This window comes from Uloborus diversus, chromosome 1, assembly GCF_026930045.1.
Source record: "Uloborus diversus isolate 005 chromosome 1, Udiv.v.3.1, whole genome shotgun sequence".
NCBI lineage: Eukaryota > Metazoa > Arthropoda > Arachnida > Araneae > Uloboridae > Uloborus > Uloborus diversus.
This window is the reverse complement of record NC_072731.1, coordinates 256,397,659-256,421,660: the sequence shown is the minus strand read 5'-3', so window position 1 is coordinate 256,421,660 and position 24,002 is coordinate 256,397,659. Positions and strand designations below refer to the sequence as shown.

The following is a 24,002-nucleotide window of genomic DNA, read 5'->3' as shown; positions in this document are numbered from 1 at the left end:
GATAAAACAAAAACCAAACATAACCAAGAATGATACTTCAAATTAGAAAAAAAAGGAAAGCAGAACTCTATGTGAATCGAAAATTATCGCAATAAGGTTGATCATACACATGCATTATAGTGTTGTTAATACAAACACAAATACAAAAGTGACGAACAGCAACAGGCTCTGGGCCCAGCTAGGCTGGTCCTAGTCCATTTACAATCAATCCCCAGTGAAGATCAATGGCCCTCTTAAAACTATCAACTCCCTTGCTCATTAGCCACCTCCGGTAAGCTGTTCCAATGTTCCACTACCCTGCTAAAATGATAATTTTTCCTAACATCCATGTTAGCCTGAGATTTAAATAGCTTAAAACAATGACCCCTTGTCCTGTTTTCAGTGCTAAACTTCAGCCCCGTAACATCTTTCATTTTAATAAATTTAAACAACTGAATCATGTCCCCTCGGTCTCTTCTTTGCTCAAGACCGTACATTTTTAACATTCTAAGCCTGGAATCTTAGTCTAAATAAGAAAGTCTATTTATTAGCCTTATAGCCCGCCTTCGAACCCTTTCCAATACATTAATATCTTTATTAAGATACGGAGACCAAAACTGAACAGCATACTCCAAATGAGGTCTTACCAGACTTCTATATAAGGGCAGAAGAACTTCTTAAAACATAAGAGGTCAGTCTTTTCAAAAATATAAAGCTTAAAATGAGGTTCTTATGTTTTTAAGCAGATGACAGAAAAGAATAATGCATGAATTTACTGTTAATATTATTTTGTTAGAGGTAGAGAGGTTACTAATTTTCTGATAAAGCGAAGAAAATCAAACATAGCCAGGGATGATACTTCAAGTTAGAAAAAAAGAAAAAGAAAGCAGAACTCTATGTGAATCAAAAATTATCACAGTACGGTTGATCATACACATGCATTATTGCATTGTTAAATGCAGGAAAAACTTTAAAGGTCAATATAAAATGAATTAATGTGATATGTAAATTTACACTACAAATACTTCAACAGAAACCTAGGGAAAAAACAAAAGTTTTAATTCTTAAAATAAGCTATTCAAAAAAAAAAAAAAAAAAACTTCTGAAATCTGAATTCTTAACTCTTTTTTACTTCCTTTTATAAAAAAGGAAGTATTGTATTCGCAAAACAATTTTCATTCAAAAATCAAACTTAATTTCCATTTTGCTCACCCCCGAATGAATGTTGAGCTTTTTCCAACCCGACCACATGTGAATAAGTGGCTAAGAACGTAGACACCCGAAATATCCTATTTGACGATCCTCGAGTTAATTACGAGTTTTCTCATTTAAGTATGTATGTGCGTATGTATGTCGCATAACTCAAGAACGGTATGTCCTAGAAAGTTGAAATTTGGTATGTACACTCCTAGTGGTGTCTAGTTGTGCACCACCATTTTTGGTTGCATTCGGATGCTCCAAAGGCGGGGTCTTTTACACCTTTTTGGGGTGAAATCATTGTTAATTTCAATGCAAACTTAAGTGGTGTTATAATTTGGCAAACACTTGGTGATATATCGCCAGTCTTTTGGTCGCCAAGGCGACAAATTTTGGCGTTTCTTTTTTATCTGGTTTCATTTTGGCCACGATATTTAGAAAGTAAACCATTGAATCACATTAAAATTGCCAATATTGGAAAAATTAATTTTTACAAAACGTTATGAAAGGTGCACACATCGAACATTTGTGACTGAAAAAAAAAAACTTGGACAGTTTATATTTACTTTTTTGTATAATTTTTGAAGTGTTTCCTTGCTTATTACAAGGCACTATCCACTATAATATTAAAATCTGTTCGCGTCCGTCTGTCTGTCTGTCTGAAGATCGATCTCCTCGAGAACCGCCGCGAATCGAGAGTCGAACAAGATACCGATCAATTCGAAATTTTCCAAAGAAAACAATAGGACCAATCTCGTAATTGTGCGACTTTAATTAGCGGAGATATTAATTAAAACGTTAATTAACATAACGTTATTCAGGAATTTTTATTTCTTTCCTGTTGCCATTTTGCGTATGAGCAAATAAAATTCTAATAATTGTTTTAAAAGAGATTTTTTTGGCTGCTGTCCAAATCTTAAAACAACGTTTCCATCCAGAATTTCATTTCAAATTAGTTTAAAATTGGTTGCTCTATTCGGATATAGCCTTTATTTTATCGTCTGTCCTTTTTTTTATTTTTTACATTCAACGTTCTTAACTCTTTTCCTCATATAAAAGTTGTTTCTTTAGCTATGTTTATTGATTGTAGTGCAAGTTTATCATTCACCGGCCTCATATTTTGATACATTTAGGATGTGCGACTAATTATGTTTATTTTGTTGAACTTTTTCCCGTCACATGGGTGAGTTTTCGAATTGCAATAACTTTCTTTTTCCTTCCTGTTTCTATTTTTGAAATACAGTTTGTATCGTTAAAAGAACATGTTAAATTAAGATTGTTTGGATTTCTTTAAGTGAAACAGAGTTGAACAAAAAAATTGTTTTTAAGGATTTTAACTAAAGCTATCTTGGAATCTGATGACTTGGTATTTAATTAATGCTTATTGGTATTTATTTAGTCTTGGTGCTTTAGTTTCACAAAATCAATCAAAATGTGTGTGTCATTTTATGTAAAAAGCTGATTGTAATTGTACATAAATATTTCAGATATAGTCTATCAGACGTAATTCATTTTAACGTGTGAACAGATCATAGTTGATAATGCATATATTTTCATCTTTTGTGCTAATTGAAAATACTCATAACTTGTATCATTGATAACTATGATTAACGTTAAAGAGATTTTTGACAAAAATATGCTCTACTGGTGTTTTACAAACCTTGCATTACGTGTATTTATTTACTTCTTAGCGCTTTAGAAAGTGATGTCAGAGTAATACAAAAACATCAATTGGACATCGCTTTCATTTTTTAAGTAGCCCGTGCAACGCTGGGCACGCAGGCTAGTTAGTATTAAATAGGTGTAAAAGGATGTCATGCGATGCACACATCAGCTTGTTTCTTTTCAAATTCATGATGTTGCAAATATTATAGTATGAAGGTGAAAGGGTAAATTTCACAGTGGAGAGGAATTTGTACTTTTGTAAACAAACCATAAAAGCTCACAAAAGCCCAGATAAGAGTGGTACTTTTCCTTATAGGAATGTCACGGCTCATTTTAAACATTTTTCACCAAACTGGTAAAAAAATACTCTAAGTGGCTTGTCAAACATGTTGAAATTTATTGTGTAATTTTTGAACAAAGCAATCCATTAAATAAGACAAACAGTTAATTTAAAACTAAAAAAAAATCCACCTAACAGGAAACTAAGTCATTCAATAAATAAAATTTGGATGTTTTAGAAGGTCTATGTAACTGCTGGTTTTAGGATTTAGGTTGGTTGAATTGGAATTCATTTCCTAAGGCTACTTTTGAACAACTGTTAGATCTTGAACAGTAAGTTACCAACCCTTAGCCAGGGGTAAGGCATATTATATATATATATATATATACAGTAGGTGCCGCCTTATGTGATCACGGTTAATGTTATCATTCGCTCAATGTTATCAGAATCACGAAGTCCAGAGACACTTGTATACTAACACGTGTTAAAAAGTCGGATATTGTAATCAGTGTCTTCGTTTATTGTTATCGTGTTTTCATAAACTTTCAAACTGTTCAAAATGTTTTTAAATTTGCATGGTTGCTGGTGGTAAGCTCTTCTCACTCAGAATTAATGTAGGTTCCGGAAGGAAGAGCGCCGTGATTTAAATGTCAGGGAGAAAATTAACATTTTAAAGCACTTCGACAATTTACCCATGCTGAGTCAAAGTAATGCAGCAGAGCTAAAAATTTCTCAGCCATTACTTTGTAAGTTCCTACAGAATAGAGACGAGATTGAAAACAAAGCGATAAGCTAAATAAAAACTTAAACAAATGAAACCATGCTGGTAATTGAATCTGCTTTGAAACTGTGGTCTACAAATGTAAGGGAAGAGGATGCACGAGCAAACGGTCATATATATTTTATATCACCTATTGCCATGTGTTTCAAAATTGCATATTTTAGGTTTCCCTTTTATGATTAAAATATTTGCGTTCTGCTAATTTAGTAATTCATAATCGTGTTTAGCCGAGTCGTTGTAATTTAAATTTACGGTTGCAAAAATAAAATCTTCTTAATTGAAAAAAAAAAAAAAACTGTTTCCTGGATTCTTTTTGGTTATTGTTATCAGTCAGTTATTATCAAATTGTATTTGTCCCAAAGTGATCATATTAAGCGGCGCTTACTGCATATATATTAGGGTGTGTCTTATAATGCACTTTTTGAAAAAATTTTGAATTTTTTATAGGGCACCCCTTTAATTGTTTCCTTTTGATGAAAAAATACACACATAAAAGTTTCATAGAATTTGATCATAATTTAGGGGGTGCTTACCAGTGATTAAAATTAAATTCATTGTGAACAAAATGGTGTAAAAATCAACTCCCCAATATATCTTGTTACATTTTTAATCAACATGAAATTAGGTTGGTTGGGTTTAACATAACACAAATACCTATTTCTAATATATACAAGAAAATAATAAGCATTTCATGGTGGTTGTCATTTTATGTAATAATGTCAAAAAAACAACCGAAAGTTCGGTAACGCCATTTATATCACAGGTTTACACTTTCGGTCTTTTACATTCAGCAATGTTGTAATTTTTCTCTTTGTGACAATACAAACTTTTCACTGATTGCAACTTGTTATCCAGACTAAATAAATAAATTAAAAAAATAAATAAAAAGAGAGAGGTTTGGCAAATTTTGCAGCAGTGGTAGCACCCTCTAAATATTATTCAATTTTTATTTTTCAGATATGAGAATTTTTTTTTCATCCACAGGAACAAAATGAGAGGGTGCCTCATGAAAAAATAACACCTTTAAAAATAAGACGCACCCTAATATATATTTACATACATATATAGGTAAGTAGATTGCATGTAATTGCTAGATCTGTTTTAGCTTTGCTATTTCAGGGAGATATTCACGAGTCCCATGTTCTGTGAGTAACTACATAAGAATGAGGGGGGAGGGGGGGGATTTAAAAGTAAAATTAGTATACAAACCTGGAACCCGTAAAAACACACGAACTATTGGTGGATATAGCATTAATTGGGGCACTATGGGCTTTTATTTCCCCAATCAGCTGCGTAGAAGCGGAAGCCCACAATTTCAAAAAGCCACCTCGGCATCCACTCATCAACACATCTTTGTTTGGGAGGAAGCTCAGAGAAAGAACCCAATCTTTGTGTGCTTGGTTCAGGGACTGGAAAGAAAAAGAGTGCAAGATTAATGTCAATTAGAGACGTACCGAGTACTCGGTAACTACTCGGTACTCGGCTTACTCGGCCAATTTGCCGAGTACTCGGTACTCGGCCAATACCGAGTAGTTGCAAAAAATTGAATATTGTCCAAGACAGATACTAAAATTTATAAAAAAAAAAGAGCAAGCATTATATTCTGCAATCATTTACAGTTTAAATTTATAAGTCAAATTTAAATTTTGAGAATAATGAAGTTTGTGGAATAAATCTTTATTTTAATGTCCCTAAAGTTAATAAAACTTATTTATTAAAAATTATGCAAAAAAGGTATGTATAGAAAATATGGAATTTTTATATTAAAAATTGATTTTTGCTACAAACAAAAATTAGTGATAAAAAATATAAATTACCTTTGCTTAAAAAATAAAAGGAAATAAAACAACGTTAAAAGCACAGTGCAGGAACACTGCAGACACGTATTTGGTGTTACAAGGAATTTCTTTTTCAATGCACAAAATGGGAGCTCGTGGATTTAAAGACAAAACTCGGATTTTTTTGTCGTATGTCTTTACATTCTTTAGCTCACATGTTATGCACTGAAAAAGACGTTCCTTGTACCGGGGGGTCAGAAACACGTGTCTGCAGTGTTCCTGCACATTTGTTTTATCTGCTTTTAAAAATTATTTATGTTTGGCGGACTAGAACTATAATTGATTGGTATACAGTGAAACCCCTCCTAATGAGCACCCCTCTTATGCGGACAGTTTTTAATTCCCCAGTTCCAATGCAAATAACATTATTAAACCCCTGTCCTGCGGACACCTCTCTATTGTGGACAAAAAAAAATTGTCCTGTTAGTGTCTGCATTAGAGGGATTTCACTGTAATTTGTTTTAATTCCAACTTGATTAATCATACCTTTTATTTATTTATTTTGAATTTTAAAAATAATTTTTTTGTAAAATTTTTGACACAAACGAAATTGTTTATATAATGCGTAATTAAATTTCAGCAGGAATTTAGTTTTAAAAACTATTATATGGACAAGGAGGTTTATACTACTATTCCAATAAGTTCAAAATTCATCACATGTGTGTCGGTGGTTCTTCTTAAAACATAATTGGTACTTATTAACTCGGCCAAGTAGTGAAAGGCCGAGTACTCGGTACTCGGCCAAAGTGCTACTCGGTACGTCTCTAATGTCAATACACAAGTTTATTCAAAAAGAATGAAGGGGCTGGAAACATATATATTTCTTAGAGTAAAAAAATGGTAAAAGGATTTTTTTTTGTACATGCTTAAATAGTGATGTGGATCGGGTAAATACCCAGCGGGTAGGTAAATATTTTTTGGGTATTTACCCAAGGCCTGGGTAAATACCCCAAAACTGGGTATTTTACAAAAAAAAATACAAAAAGTGAATGGGGTTTTTTTTAAAAAAAAATCTAAATATGAAATAATTGGTAAAACTGATACATACATATGTATTACACAGTTTATGATATTTTTTATTGAAAGACTTGATGAAATTATGAAAGAAACACACCGTGAACCAAAGAATCTTTCTTTTCAATGCCATAATTGGAGAAGTATAAGCAATTCAATGATGAACTTCAGGATTTCAAAGTCACAATTTAGGTTAGTCATATCCAAAATGAAAAAAAAAAAATGCATGAGGGATGTTTGGAAGAATAAACTGAGAAGTTATTAAGACTATGATGTTATTTATTTAATTGCTGTTTAAGTGATAATGTGGCAATTATAAAACAGTTTTCACATTAATAAGCAAGAAAAAAAAATTTCCAGTGTAAATCACTTTTTCTGTTGCATACAATTGAAATTGTGAAAACGATAAAACAAAGCTGTGTATTACAAGCAATGTTCGTCAAAATTCAAAACCAAGAGGTGGCGAAATCTGCTACTTTTTTAAAACTTCCAGTGAAAATCTAGATGGGGCAGTTATTTGTACTGTTTCCAAAGCTTAAAAGCTAACAAGTTTGTACTTCAAACTCCAACAGTCAGTGAATCACAGTTGTCCAGTGAATTTAAGAAAAGGCTCCTAGAAGATGAAGTTTTTTGGCTTCATGTTGATAAAATGGTTCATATTTTAGAACCAATGGTGAAGTTGATTTTATCTCTTGAGTTAAATAAATGATCTGCAAATACATTTGGTCTATAGGCAGTTCAACAAATTACAGATTACATTACTGGAACAGCTTCCCATGTCCCCTTTTCAAAAAAATACAAATAAATACAAATACAAAAGTGACGACCAGCAACAGGCTCTGGGCCCAGCTAGGCTGTTCCTAGTCAATTTACAATCCCCAGTGAAGATCAATGGCCCCCTCTTAAAACTGTCTACTCCCTTGCTCATTACCACCTCTTCCGGTAAGCTGTTCCAAGGTTCCACTACTCTGCTAAAATAATAATTTTTCCTAGTATCCATGTTAGCCTGAGATTTAAATAGTTTAAAACAATGACCCCTTGTCCTGTTTTCAGTGCTAAACTTGAGCCTCGTAACATCTTTCGTTTTAATAAATTTAAACAGCTGAATCATGTCCCCTCGGTCTCTTCTTTGCTCAAGACTGTACATTTTTAGCCTTCTAAGCCTGGAATCATAATCTAAGTGGGAAAGTCCACTTATTAGCCTTGTAGCCCGCCTTTGAACCCTTTCCAATACATTAATGTCTTTCTTAAGATAAGGAGACCAAAACTGAACAGCATACTTCAAATAAGGTCTTACCAAACTTCTATATAAGGGCAGAAGAACTTCTTTAGATTTGTTTGAAATAGATCTATTGATAAACCCAAGCATCTTATTGGCTTTGTTGCTAGCAATGCTGCACTGTTGGCTAAACTTTAAATCCTGACTTATTAGGACCCCCAGATCAGTAACTTTGTCTGCCTGACTAATGACTGAACCTTGCAAATAATAACTTGTACACTTATTTCCATGCCCTAAATGTAGCACTTGAAGAAAGAGAAATTTTGAATAAGTTTAAAGAAAGGAAAGAATTTGGCTTTGGTCCAATTCATCGTGCTGCAGATATTTTGGATCCAGTGATGCAAGGCGGGGATCTGAAACCACCTGATCTGCCCAATGGTTTAACGTTTATCTATCAAGTTGTGAAGCATATGAAATTAGATAGTGTTCAACTGAAGACTGAACTTGTTCATTATAGGAAAAAGACTGGGATATGGGGAAGGAAAATATTGTGGGAAGGATTAGGCAGTATGAATATTTTGTTATGGTGGAGAAATTTACGTGGAACCAGTGTAATAGTAGAAGTGGCTTTGTGAATTTTAAGTGCTCATGCCATGCAGGGACATATAACTGGGTTATGAAAGACAAGGACCTTAAAAAAATTGATGTTTGCTTTTTTTTTTGTAACCAGTTAAGCTTTTTACTTTTTGTAGAATGGCTTTTTATATCTGAAATTTGGCTATCAACATTGATTAGGTATATCCAACACATTTAATGTGAATATCATATTAGATTGCTAAGTTGTTTCACACAATAATTCTTTAAATATGTGATAAAAGTACAATTTTTGGGCAAAAATTTATTGTTTTGTATATGGTTGGTTATATATATACATAGTGGAATAGACAGAAAAGTATTTTAGTCGAATATAAATTTCTGAAATAAATACCCGGGTAAATACCCATTTTGGGTATTTACCCGGGTATATACCCTGGGTATTTACCCCTAAAAATAAATACCCAGGTATTTTACATCACTATGCTTAAATAATCATCAAGAAATCGTACGTGCTAACTCCTGGTGCCTGAACAATACCGTATTTTCCTACGTATAATCCGTAGGTCCTAAAATCAGCCCGAAGAAAAAAAAAGCTTTGTATAATCCACGGCGGCGTATAATACGATGTAAAAAAATAAGGTTTGAATTTAACATAGCATTTGAGCAACTAAACTAAAAACGTGAAAAGGTTTTTAATACTTTGAAGGTATAATCAAAATTAATATGAAATATAATGATTTCTTCCTGAAATCTTGATTATAGTTCGTCAATATTTGAAAAACAAAGAGTCAAGACAAAGGAGCAAACGGTCTAATCTTGTGCAAATGGATACCTATTTCACTGTAATCTTGCTTATTTTACATGACCTGAATCGTCAAGAGGAACATTCAAGCAACGTAAAATAACCAACATACAGGCAGGCAGCGAAGAAGAACATGCATGCTTCGTAAAATAAACAACATTCAGTCGGCGTACGGTCTATATCGGTGTGTGTTATCTTCTCTGTGTAAATATTGAGGTTCAATGCGTTGGTGTTAAGGGAAAAAAATCACAGACAATCTGCACCTCATAAACTTTGCCTTTTTTAGCAGATAATCCGCGGATTATACGCAGGAAAATACGGTACCACACCTGTACTTAAACTCCTGACATATTGTTGCAGCATGTTCGCAGTCACAGAAATAATTGCTGCAGTGATCCATTTTTTCAGTTCATCAAGCTTAGTAGGTAAGGGGTTGTAGAAACAGTATTCTTTACACATCCCTTCAAGGAAAAAATCACATAATGTTATGTTCGATAATCTAGTGTGGCCAATTATAAGGTGCTAAATCATATCCCTTTTGATCACCATTTTATCCAACTGAATAATGAATAACAGGTGAAACACATAACAGGCAGAAACATCTAGCGGTAGCCAACGTAAACTTTACAACTTGCCCTTGCTTTTAAGCTCGACTAGAGAGCAATAGATCTAAAACTCCCAAATTGGTAGTTTCATGAAACCTCACTATTCTTTTTGAATCACCCTATTCTGTGCCACCCGCTTTCTCACATCTGTTGAGCCGAAATCTGACAAAAGATTCGATGTTCATTCCACTCTTAACAAAGGAAAGGGAGACATCATAAGAGGAGACCCCTCCCAAAGTCTCCTTTGCTCGCACAAAGAGAGAAAGAGCTCAAAGCATCGGCCATTCTGTTTCACTTCTTATTCAGAAAGATCGCATGGTTGTCAATTGTACACGATGTCGTACATCTGCCACATTTAACACAAATACAAAAGTGACGACCAACAACAGGCTCTGGGCCCAGCTAGACTGGTCCTAGTCTATTTACAATCCCCAGTGAAGATCAATGGCCCTCTTAAAACTATCAACTCCCGTGCTCATTACCACCTCTTCCGGTAAGCTGTTCCATGGTTCCACTACCCTGCTATAATAATAATTTTTCCTAATATCCATGCTAGCCTGAGATTTAAATAGCCTAAAATAATGACCCCTTCTCCTGTTTTCAGTGCTAAACTTCAGCCCCGTAACATCTTTCATTTTAATAAATTTAAACAACTGAATTCATGTCCCCTCAGTCTCTTCTTTGCTCAAGACTGTACATTTTTAGCCTTGTAGCCCGCCTTTGAACTCTTTCCAATACATTAATATCTTTCTTAAGATAAGGAGACCAAAACTGAACAGCATACTTCAAATAAGGTCTTACCAAACTTCTATATAAGGGCAGAAGAACTTCTTTAGATTTGTTTGAAATAGATCTATTGATAAATCCAAGCATCTTATTGGCTTTGTTACTAGCTGTGCTACACTGTTGGCTGAACTTTAAATCCTGACTTATTAAGATCCCCAGATCAGTAACTTTTTCTGCCTGACCCATGACTGAACCTTGCAAATAATAACTTGTACACTTATTTCCATGCCCTAAATGTAGCACTCGACATTTCCCAACATTAACAGCCATGCCCCATTTATCAGCCCACTCCGTAATATGATCTAAATTCAAATCCGTAATTTGATGCAGATAATATAATCAAAAACAACAAATACAGTCTGATCACTGATAGTATAGAAAGGAAAACATCCGGTTTATAGCTGGAAATGGACGCACATAGGCGGATTTAGGACTGAGTTCCTGGGGGGACAGGATTTTTTTTTGGAGCAACATTTTTAATTGCCCTCCCCCCCTCTCCCATGTTTTTGTCTGTTTTCTGTGATGCAAAAGTCATTCTTTACTGTTTTATGTGTCGTTTTCATTACTGTGTGTAATCATGCTGTCCTTTTTAAATTGACCTTAAAAGAGAGGGGGCTGGTATTAAGAGAGTAATGCAGTGCTCCCTTTTAAGTGGGATATAGAATATCTCCAGTTTCAGGGGGCCCGGGGGTTATACTCCCCCGGAGAAAATTATCTAAAATGGATATAAAATTCTGCATTTTGAAGTCTTAAAAGGGTTAATTGGAAATAATAGGCAAATATATATATATATATATATTTTTTTTTTAAGTTTTACGCTTTAAAAGTGCTTTGTGATGCAAGTTAATACTTTAAAAGAAATGGTGCACAGATTTTGAGAATAGGTATTAAGAGAGTAACATACTGAACAGTTCTTAATTTATACACTTGATAAGAAATAAAATTGGAGCACACTTTACTTAGGAGTTTCAAAGACTTGTCTAATTACTTTCAAGGTTTGGTTAGTTAGATTGGGTTTTTGGCTCAAGAGCCCTGGTAGGTTATACTGTGGTAATTCTTTTCAGGGATTTTAGAACCTATCAATAATTTGCACTTTCCAGTCTCTGAAATTGAGTAGTAGATTATACAGTTGTACAGTATTGTTCAAACTTTGTAAGAAACGGCTATTTTAAGTTTAAAAGAAAAAATAAACTTTAATTTCCTATTCAAAAAAAAAAAAAAAAAAAAATCATGATTTTTTTTTGTTATAAGATTTTGGAAGATAAGTTGTTACTATATAACTCCTCCCAAAACTGGGGGGCATTGTCCCCTTTGCCCCCCCCTTTATAAATCAACCCATGCTCTTCTGAACTATTCAAAAACGTAAAAATAATGATTTTTTTTATTTTTTAGAAGATGTGTTGTTACTATATAAAGTCCTCCCAGAACTGGGGGGGGGGGGCATTTCCCCCCCTGCCCCCCCATAAATCCGCCCATGTGGACGCATCTATTAGTTTACAGGTGTGGTAGTTTGTTCATTACAGATGTGCGCTTTTGTCTCCAATTCTTCAGATGCTGTTTTGCAAAAAAAAAAAAAAAATGGTTCTTGGAAATAACTTTTCTAATCTAAACAGTGGCGCCGACTCCATGGGGCTTGAGGGGGCCCGAGCCCCCTCAAAAATATTTTTGAGGGGCAGAGCCCCCCCAATAAATCAAGAAAATTATAAGTTACATTATGCTTTCTAAACTCATAAATTTATCTTTTATTTTCCTTGTTTGAAGATAGTTTACCTTGTAAAATATATTCAGTAATGAGTTAAAAGAAATAATCATTACGGTTGTGTAAGCAGGTTAACTGAAAACGAGTGGTGCGAATGATGATAGTGTTACAGTGCTGCGAGTACTGTAAAAATTAGTCCCAGTGCGCGAACTTACGGGTCAAGTCTGTTGCCGGTGGGCAGCGCTGCGGCGCGAAAATTCGACCTACGCGAGAGGTCTTGGAATGCATCCCTCGCGTAAGACGGGAGTTGACTGTACTACAAGACAATATACATTGAGGTTTGTAAAATGGTGCAATTTTGCATTATTGGGCGATTTACATCAACTGGACGCACACAGGTCATTGCAGTTGAACAAGAGTGCTTGCTTTTATTAAACAGAAGTGAAAGAGAAGAGAACATTTTGAAAAATCAACTGAGTTTTTCAAAAATGACCTAGACATTGAGAGACTGCGTTTACACTTGAATATGTTAGCCGATATCACTAATGTAAAAACAACTGGTCTTAAAACGCATGCGTAAATTAAATTTCCTTTTTACAAAAATACTGTGTGTGTTTGTATTTATCTCCTCCGTTTTTCAAAGCCAAAAAATATGTGTCGGGCTTGTCGAGTTTTCGAGGTTCTAATGTTGATTATATGATTTTAAAAAAACTTTAAAACTCACTATTTTTCATCTCAAATTTAGAAAATTTCCTGCGGCATGCCCCCATTCCCCCGATATTTTTTAAGTCGGCGTCTCTGGCAGTGCCCTTCAATGCAAGTCAAGCGCCCTACCTTTTCCATGCCTAGCTACGGCACTGCATGACTCCCCATATAATAGAACAAAAAAATGTCTCTTACTAAGACAAGTGACATGATCTAGTTAAACCAGAAAAATTTGTATACCAATTTTTGGATTGTTTTACTTTGAAAACGCCATGTCACATACTGTTTGTTTTTTAAATTATACACACCAGAAAATATGTAAATTGGCATTTTCAAGGCACAACAATCGACCTTTATTTGGGGGGGGGGACCTCCATGGGATTACATAACCCCCTAAACCCCCGGTGATGACTGGGCCAGCCCCCCCAATGATTTTTGCAAGTCGGCGCCCCTGAATCTAAACTACATTTGATCAGTTCTTTCACAACAAAAATTCATTGATCTATTTTTCACAACATAATTTTGATCTTACCATTTTGCTTTTACATTTCTGGACTAAATAAAAACATTTTATTTTCTTTTTGTTGTTTCCATCGAAGTTATTTTTGTTTTCCCTCATTTTATCTTAGAGAATGCAATAAATTAGTAAAGCCCTAGTGACATTATAAAATGCATGCATAGAGAATCCCATCACTTTTTTACCTTCTCCCCTGCTAGAGTCGTTCAGATGGAATCGCCTTAACTTGGTCGATTGCAAAAAACCATATTTTTTGTGGTTAGGCTACTTACCACTGCTGCTAAATTACTTGCTCCACAAATAATGCAAGCAAATTATTTTAGCAAACAAAATAGAAGACTTCATGTATCTTTTGTTATTATTCTAGATTTTTCAACAAAGTTCTGTAGTCTAAAAATACAAAACAATCATCCCTTGAAACACCTAAACAAATTTTCCAGTAATCATTTCTAGCGTTATAACCAATAAATGCATTTTAGAGAGCAAAATGTATCAATAAAGTCACTTAAAGATCCGTTTAAATAATTAAAAAACATTATTTTTTTCATACTAAAGAGCTGCTGCATTTCTTCAGTGGTTATGAGTGTCTTGGTGGTTTTCCTGTTTTGTAGTTTTTTTTTTTTTTTTTTTTCAAATAATTTTATCATGTCATATGTTTCAGGCAAGTGATTGCGTGCATTAAATATTATTTCTCTGTAATGTAGTTGTTACATGGCTGTCCAGTACGGTGGTTCAAAAATACATGTAAAAAAAAGTTTTTCCTAGATACCAGGACACCCCTCAATATTTTTACACTTGTAGAGAGTAATATACTGGAAGAATTTTAGCTTCCTATTTCAACTGAAAGATGGTGCTCAACCCCTTCCCCCAAACTTCGTATATATGGGGAGGGAGGTTAAAAAAATACATTGAACTGTAAAAACAATGCTGCATATTATAATATACACTAATAACATGCATATACACAGCAATAAAGTAATGGGGTGGTTCCCTTCAGTCAAAAGTACTACTTTTAGTCATTGAAATTGATAGAATAAGTAAAAAAAAATAACATGAACCCAGAAAATACTTTCATTTTCCCCACAACAGTTATTTTTCAATAAATTTTTTTAAATGTCTGATTTTGAAAACAAGGTGTGGTCTTTATGACGTCACAAATGATGCAATTTGGCGCATCTTTCAACCATGTTTCCATGTCATGATAATCAAGAAGCAAATTAAATATTGCGCTCTACGCTTGCTATCAACCCTATCGTTGCCAATACACGTGAGTAAAGATGTGAATTAAATTCTTTGCTCTGTGATTGGCAAAACTGATTGGCATTTCATCACTTGTGATGTCACACGACAGAAGCGCAAACATGAAAGCGCACCAATTTTTTAAAAATATTAAACTTGATCAAATTATTTAAAAAATGGTCACATCCTATGATTTTAAGCATGTTCTTTCAGATTTTTTTTCTTTTCAAATTTTGGAAACAAATCCATTATTTACAAAAAAAAAAAAATAACTGGGAAAGTTGAATGTTCTTAAATTTTCATCATTTTCTATGCTACAGAAAATGTTAAATGAAGTAACCTTTTTAAACTAAGCACCCTTTTAAAATTTGAGTAAGAAGCTAAAACTTTTATAACATAATATTATCAGTAAATGAAAAAAAAAAAACAAGGGGGGGGGAGGGGTGTCCTGGACTCTAGCTGAAAAAAAAAGGTGTTTTTGAACCACCCAAGTTGTGATGAGAAATGAATTTTTTTTCTTCCTCTTCTCCGTCACTAAGCACCCTTTTAGAATTTGAGTAAGAAGCTAAAACTTTTATAACATAATATTATCAGTAAATAAAAAAAAAAAAAAAACAAGGGGGGGGGGGGTGTCCTGGACTCTAGCTGAAAAAAAAAAAGTGTTTTTGAACCACCCTACCGTCCAGTTGTGATGAGAAATGAATTTTTTTTCTTTCTCTTCTCCTTTTCTTTTTAATAGGGCTGCGTTAGAGGCACAACCTTTTGCAGACCTACTGTGATCCCCCAATATAGCATTCATTCTTTCACGTGGAGCCTCTTTCCGTGGGCGCATTTAAAATTGAAAACAAAATGAAGTTTTGCCCTTTCGAGTAATTTCAAGCAGATGGTCAGACCGGCGAAACTTTTGCATCAAACAGCAGATTTGTAATACTTCAGCTGTAAAAAAAAATTATAATAGGAACAAAATAATGTTCACACCTGAATATGTTTTCCAGATTTGAGGTTCCATTTTTTGATGCACATGTCTCGAGAACCAGAAAACAAGAAATTCCCATTGATGGCTAGCGACTGGATTCCATCGTAGTGAGGAGGCTTCAAACTTTTGTTATTAATCAACTCGCCAGTTCCTTCTTTTACTTCAAAAACCTGAGGAAAGGAATCATAATAATTTTGATGCAAATAACATAAATTATGTACAGTACAGGAGTGAGACTGACCTGAGCCTCAGAACCCTGAAAACGAAACATGCAAGCTGAACTAGGACATAGAACAAGTGCACAGTCAAAAACGGTTCAAGGAAACCTTTGATCTCCTTTTTGAACAAGTATGCTTCAGCCAGGGGTGTAGCTAAAGGGGGGGGGGGTTTGGGGACACCCCCCCCCGAAACGTTTGTCTCAAAAGAAGAGAAAAAGAAAAGAGAAGAGAAAGAAAGAAGAAAAAGAAGAAAATTAAAACGACTTTTTTCTGAGTAACAAAGGTCAAAATTTCACTTTGCTCCCCCCCCTCCAATGCTATTGAAAATCTGCTCCATGAGTGACCCTTAAGCATAAAGACTCCTCCCTCTGCTGCGACAATTTTTTCATAATTGAGTAATTGAATGAAATTTGAAACTTTGCCTTAAAAATGATATTGATTTGTTAAATCCACATATATGTAGCAGATATTTGATTTCCCCCTGATTTGGATAGACTGCTTTTGACAAGAGGATGCTAGAAAATTTCACATTAAATTAAATGGAGGGAAAAGAAAAAAAAGTTGAATTTTCCATATAATTATTTTAAAAAAAAATTCTTTGCTTTTGTTTTGTTTGACAAAAGTATTGGACTTGGGGCACCCCATTCCAAAGTATGTTAGGTTCACCTCCCTCTTACTTTTTTTTAATGCTAAAGAAAAGTTATATATATATATATATATATATATATATATATATATATATATATATATATATATATATATATATAAAAGAAGTAACCCCCCCCCCCCGAAAGTCGGATCTAGCTACGCCTCTGGCTTCAGCTGCCATCTCTCAACAGAAATCATGCTGGTCCCACAAATGCATATCACCCTTGCATTTGCAGGACCAGCATGAGCAGCATTGCATTTCAATTATTCTCGGATAATTACTAAATGATTAGGGACTGTTTACAAATCATCTGCTTTTATCATGACTCACACCGAATGATTGCAGGTCATAGTGTAGCAAATTTGCGAACGATATGATTCATTCCTTACTGGAGAATATGTTAAATGCAGTTCTATAGGCTACCATTTTTTTGTTTTTGTAATACTCAACTGAATTTTTTTTAAAGATGCCAAATCTATTTGGCAAGGTAATTTTGAGAGATATAAATTGCTATCTTTCTCGACTGAACAGTGAGAAATTAATTCCTTCAAATGTTCATATTTCATCAAATTTTCAAAATTTTCATTTCAAATTTTAGTACAGTAGAAGACTGTTATAATGCACACCTTGGGACCAGAGCTTTTGGGTTATGTAGGTTTTTACATTATATAGATCACTTCACAAAATTTTGAAACTAATATTCAGAATATATCTTTATATTAGCACTTCAGAATGAGTTTTATCTGCAATGAGTGTTAAAGCACCAATATTACAATTAGTTATTCACAAATAAATATGTTTCACGATCAAAATCCTGCACTTCTGCTAGCTTCATGGTTTGCATAACAGCTGCATTTTCAAGAGCCATCTGGTATTTTCTGCTTACTATGAGTACTAATTTTAAATTTAAAAGCTTTGAAATAAAATGGAAAGATGAAAAACAGTTTCAAAATTGAATTAGGTTAACAATTTTTATGTTTGCAAAGAAAAGCAAAGGGATGTTTTGAACTTCGAAACCTATTGTTTACTTCTGAAAAGTTGAGCGGTTTATAGAGAATTGCGTTATATAGATCGGTGTTATAAAAGTATTCTACTGTTTAAAGATTCTCCTTCGCTTTAGTATTAGTGATAAAAATCATCGATGGTAATACCTTAATGTAATGATCCTTTGATCCAGTGACAACTACATTATTGTCGGACTCTGTGTTGTCAACTGCTAAACACATAATTGCTGACTGGAGACTCCCACTGAGCTTTCCAACCGGCGAATACCTGTAAATACAAGTAGCATTATCAAAAAGTTAGAATTTTGAATGAATATTCTGAACATAACTTTGATATTTAACATCAATAATTTAAAAGTTAATTCTGGGGGTAATTGATGCAGCAGCAGAGAAAGTTAAAAACTCCTTCTTACATTCAAACTCCAACACAGAGCAATATGTCAAATATTTCCAAATCGGCAGCTTTAAGAAGGTGCACTTTTCTTTTTGAATCGCCCTGTACTTTGTACATGTAGTGCATTTTAAACAGTAATCTGTTTGAGAATCTGATATTATTACTAATAAGCCAACAGAATGCTTGGGTTTATCAATAGATCTATTTCAAAAAAAATTTAAGAAGGTTCTTCTGCCTTTATATACAAGTTTAGTAAGACCCCATTTGGAGTATGCTGTGCAGTTTTGGTTGCCTTATCTGAGGAAAAAGATTTGTGTATTGGAAAGGGTTCAAAGAAGGGCAACTAGACTAGTAAGGGGACTTTCAGATTTAGATTATGATACCAGACTCAACACTCAACAGGCTTAATGGATCAGAAGGGACATGATTCAGTTGTTTAAATTTATCAAAATGAATGATGTTAATGGATTAAATTTATGCACGGAAAGCAGGACGAGGGGTCATTGCTTTAAGCTATTCAAATCTCGGGCTAACCTGGTAATAAGGAAAAACTGCTACTTTAGTAGAGTTGTGGGCACTTGGAACAGCTTACCGGAAGAGGTGGTAATGAGCAAGGGAGTGGATAGCTTTAAGAGGGCCGTTTATCTTCAATGGGGACTAATAAATTGACTAGGACCAGCCTAGCTGGGCCAAGAGCCTGCTGCTGGTCGTCACATTTGTATTTGTAATAACATACTCAAAAAGTTTCACAAAATGCATGCTCTAAACTACAAATATGATCAATACAGAGCAAGAACCAGCCTAGATGATGATGCCCAACTGCTTTGCATGAAAATGAAGTTCTCCCAGGCCTTTAGAAACTTCTTTTTCAGTGCTGAGCTCAGTCCAATGTGTATAAGTCGAGTACAGTAGACCATTGTTTTACGTGGGGGTTACGTTTCACGGAAATGTCGCGTAAATTGAGACCTAATAGTAGTGTTAACACTAGAATTACGGGAGGGGTCATTTTAACCGGCCCAATTATACTTTTTTTGCTAACTTCACCTCTGTATTTTCGTAAAAAGCTTAATCCTACCTTGACTTTTCCTAAAAAAGCGTGCTGTGTAATAATAAAAAAAGTTTTCCAGAAAATTTTAATTCTTCTAAACCCAAACTAAAGGGTTACAACTAAAACTGCAGGTAGTGTCATTCTGACCCTCTTGAGAAAAAAAAGAACTGCAAATACATTTACAGATGCTGAAATAGGGCAGAAACTCAATGTCTCTTAGAACATATCATTTTAAGAACCTGAAGCATTTATAATGTTTTTGTACATGATAGGAACCATAAGCCACTAGCTTCTGAAATGCAACTGAAACAGCGCTGGTTTTTTGAAGAGCATTTTAAACTTTTTTTAAATATTTTATTATATGAAAATCCTTGAAAATCTCTGTATTCTTTAAATAAACTGCATTTATTATAAATATGTTTTTTTTTTTTAAACTAATTTTTAAAAATATTTAACATTACATGGGAAACTGTGCAGATTTCTTCTTGGGGGTCAAAATGACCCCCCACTGTATTTCTAGGTATAAAAAAATAACATCAGGGCTGTGGAGTAGGATGGAAAATTAGCAACTTGGAGACTTTTAGAGCTTGCAACTGAAACTCCGCAGCTCTGCATAAAACATTGTCAATCAAACTGTATTTACATGCAAATAAGATATCCACATACTTACATGCAAATACCATAAAAAACTAGGAAACAATTACAGAGCATAGGCTTTGAAACAACAGAGCTAAACAGTGGCGTAGCTACAGTTTCTGCCACCCGAGGCGGTTCCTCTAATTGCGGCCATTTCATTGAATTCAATACATTAAACCATGGAAAATTATTGAACAAATTGAAAACTTCATTTGAGGAAGAAAAGGGAAACTAATTTAATCCATATTCTTCTTTCAAAAAAGGGGATGTTAGGCGCCTATCTCGGAGAAATATTCTAAATTTACATCGAAAATCGCAGTTAAGAGTAACATTTAGGGAGATGAAGTTCTCTCCACAATCTTCATCAAAACTGAAGTCAGTTTTGGCTTTTGGTGACGCTAGGAAGTCAGGGTCTTTTCTCAAATATTTTTCGAAACCTACAACTTAAGTCTTAGTGGACATTAAGGGGATGAGGAAGGTTCAGGGGCTCCCTAGGGAAATATTTTAACATAGAACACTGAGAAGCACAGTTGTAGTCACAACAAAATCTTACAGTTCAAAGGTTTTTTTTTTCTTTCCTCCCATAATACATTTAAAGTGTGATTCCCTTACTTATATATTTTTTCCCACATCAAAGGTGCTGAATGGCGGCACCTAAAAATATGCCCCCCCCCCCCCCCGAGGCAGACCGCTCCCTGCCCTCCACCCTAGCTACCCCACTGGAGCTAAAACAAGTTCTCCAGCTCACAGCTGACTGTCAACAGGACTCCAATGATAGGGGAAGCTGCTGTACCTACAGACGTTGGTCGGGAAATTCCGGGTATCGTCGAAAGAGATTCTAACTGTTTTCAACGTATGTCACAGCCTTCTCCAGTACCCTAGGAAGTTTCAACGCCATCAAAGAAACATTTAAGATTCTATCACATTTTTTTGGTTTTAGTAGGGTCTAAGTAAAAAAAAAAATCATGAGCAATTTCTTTCGTCTGTCGTTGTATTATTAAATTTTTGTTATAGGTATCATGATTCCCTATATCTTGAAGGTTTCGTTTCTGATTTTTAATGTTTTAAAACTGTGGTCCTGTCGATGTGCCTGGCTTGCAAAACCAAAATGGCGTACCTTTGTACCCAAGGACACATAACCATGTGTACCCACGGAAGGCAATTTTTGGTCTTGTCACACCTGAGTCTTTTTACAAAGTGAAGTACCTCAAAATGGTGCCTTGTCATCAACGTCCGAAATTTGTTTTCAACAATGATGATGAATTTGAAGTAGGGCTAGAAGATATAGTGTTGAAGTAACCCCACCTGTTGTAGGATCTACATACCATCAATCCCACCTGTTTTCATTGAAGTCGACTTTTCTGGATTTTTGTTGGTTTAATCTAAACTGAGTTTTTCGTAATGGGTTAATTTTGTTTAAGGTTTCAATTTGCATATAAATAGAAGTTATTATGTGGGTACGTTAGAGAGCAATATTATCATAAATCTATTTTTTTTAATAAAAACACATTAATTAATCATAACATCATTAACTCTCTTGAGAGTAATAATTTTTCTAAAAAGTTCACTGATGTTATTAAGAAAAATTTTAAAAAAGGGAAAAGTCTTTAATAAATTTTCAAAGTTTAATTTCGTTGGATATTTTGTTTAAAGTTATTTTCAATGGATGTTTGAAGTACTATTTCAATATAAAATGGCTTATGAAAATGTATTGAGTATAATTCAGTTCTGCAGACCTATTTATATATATATATATATTTTTATATATTCATGGGTACAAAGGCACCTGTCTGCGGGGTGAACGGGGTGTTGTACCCATGGACAAAAAAGATGGTTAAGAAAATTTTTTTTGAAGTTGAAAGTTAAGATTTTTACCTGACAAAAATTGCCAAATTAGACGATTAGTTGTAGATTCTGCCAGAAAATTTTTCCGATCGATTATCTATTCCCAGAGACCAGCAAAAATTGAAAAGTAAATTTTGTCCGTGGGTACAGCAGCTTCCTCTACAGTCCCTATTTATATACATACAATAGATTGTCTAAAAGTTTCCAGCACATTCTAGCATTTTCTATACAAATTGGAAACAATATTCAGCTGTTAAAAGAGTTGAAGTCTAAAAATGATACTCACGTTCTGAGATCCCAAATGCGAACTAAATTGCTGGCTGCAGAAAACAGCGTAGTGCCGTACCTGTTGAGAGCTATATCATGGACTTGGCTTTCACCTTGTGGCATTTGTAACGTTCTGGACTGAGTGTTCAAAGTAGGAGTTCCATCATTAGAAGCACCAGAAGAACTGAAAAAGATAATGAAGATTTATCAACACACACCCATTATAAGTGGCAGCCCTATTTGATTATAATTTGACCGACTACGATTATATCAAAACTTAGTGACTTTAACTATGGTTATTCAGAATTTAAATATGGTGATTATGATCATGTAACAACAACATTGACTACAATCAATTACAATTATGCAATCATGACTACTACAAACCTTAAATAGTATAAAGTGAGTTAAATATGATACCAAGTTTGAGGAAAAAATTAATAGCTTAAAGATGTGACAATGTAGCAATACTTTTGAGCAAAGCACAATAAGATAAAGAAAGACATTTCAAAACAAACTGTAAAATGTTTTTGAAAATTTCAGGGCATACTTTGCAAATAGGAAAGTACGAAATTAAATAACCATACTGGGGAGCTCACCGGCAGGGAATCAACTGGCAGTACACCAGAAATTAGTTAGAACTATAAAAACTAAAAATACACACCTTAAATTAAAAATGTTGTTTGGTGGTAGGCTAAACAGACTAAATACTTTATGTGCAAGGCACAAGAAGGAACAGAAAAAATAACAAAATTAAATAATATGCCGTAGAATTAAAGCAAGGGTTTCATTCCTTTTACAGGAAGTTAGAAAGTCAGTAACACAGTGATAAGGGGGCCTGGAATTAAACATATACTTCTGGTATGTTATGAAATTATGACCATGGGAAAAAAATGTTCAATTTCAATAACAGTCTACAGTAGCCCCTCGTTATGTTGTGCTTGTCGGGACACAACAAAAAAGCGCAATATATCTGAAACCGCAATATATCCAAAACTGCGATATAACTAAAGTCATCAAAATAACGATTGTTTTATAATTCAAATGTTTAATATGTGCATCTACAACAAGTGTGTTTTAGTTTGTCATTGAGTGGCTTTTAAAATAATTAAAAAGAAAACTTTTCCAGTCGCTGCTTTTTCAAAAATATACAGTTGGCTCTCTGTTTAACCACGCTCTATTTAACGACTTTCTCCATTTGCAGTGTTTCATGGTTCCAGATGGTCCACTGTAGTGTTAAAAGCATTCTATTTAAGGACGCTTTCAACTTAAGGATGATTTTTTGTGGTCCCTTGAAAGTCGTTAAACAGAGAGCCAACTGTATATAAGTACTCAGTAAGTCACCACCCTAAATCCAGGGGGGTAAGGCAGAAATTCATCGCCAGCTCAGTCAATTCCAGTCGAGGACTGCAGTTTTGTACTTATTAGCACTCATCAGCCCGGCATAGGAAGTGACTGAGCTGGAGGTGGAAAACCTCTTAAGAAAGCCAAGAATGGCAAACAAAATGGTAGCTAATATAGAATTAGCGCTGACCAGGCAAGTGACCGAAGCATGGTTCGGCTCAACTCGAAAATTGTAGGCAAGGCATGGTATATTCAGTAAATTACCAACCCTAAAGCCCAACACTAAATTGACTGAGCTGACGATTATTTCATGTATTTCTGTCTTACCCCTGGCTTTAAGGTGGTAACTTACTGAATATACCGGCCTTGCCTGCAATCTTCGAGTTGAATCAAAGGAGGCTTCGGTCACTCGTCTGGTCAGAGCTAATTCTATATTAGCTACCAGTTTGTTTGCAACTCTTGGCTTCCTTAAGAGGTTTTCCACCTCTAGCTCAGTCACTTCCTATGCCGGGCTGATGATTGCCAATAAGCACGAAACTGCAGTCCTCGGCTGGAATTGACTGAGTTGGCGATGTATATTTCATGTAAATATACAAGTATTTAAAAACATTTCAGTAATTTTTTTGGGAAATAAAGATTTAACAATAATAATTTTAAATTCAGCAAATTCAGATGAATTGAAAGCACTCTTTTTATTA

At 34.4% G+C, this 24,002-nt stretch overlaps 1 protein-coding gene across 1 annotated transcript in view; it reads right to left on the bottom strand.

Moving 5' to 3' along the window:
* LOC129227028 (kinesin-like protein KIF21A) overlaps nucleotides 1-24,002 on the bottom strand; it is a gene marked incomplete at its 5' end in the record, with an annotated part of 122,588 nt that overhangs the window by 1,169 nt on the left and 97,417 nt on the right. Inside the window, 4 exons of the mRNA XM_054861667.1 lie at nucleotides 5,112-5,311; nucleotides 15,902-16,069; nucleotides 17,918-18,038; nucleotides 21,980-22,144. Coding sequence (XP_054717642.1) covers nucleotides 5,112-5,311; nucleotides 15,902-16,069; nucleotides 17,918-18,038; nucleotides 21,980-22,144 — 654 coding nt within the window. The remainder of the gene's footprint in view (nucleotides 1-5,111; nucleotides 5,312-15,901; nucleotides 16,070-17,917; nucleotides 18,039-21,979; nucleotides 22,145-24,002) is intronic.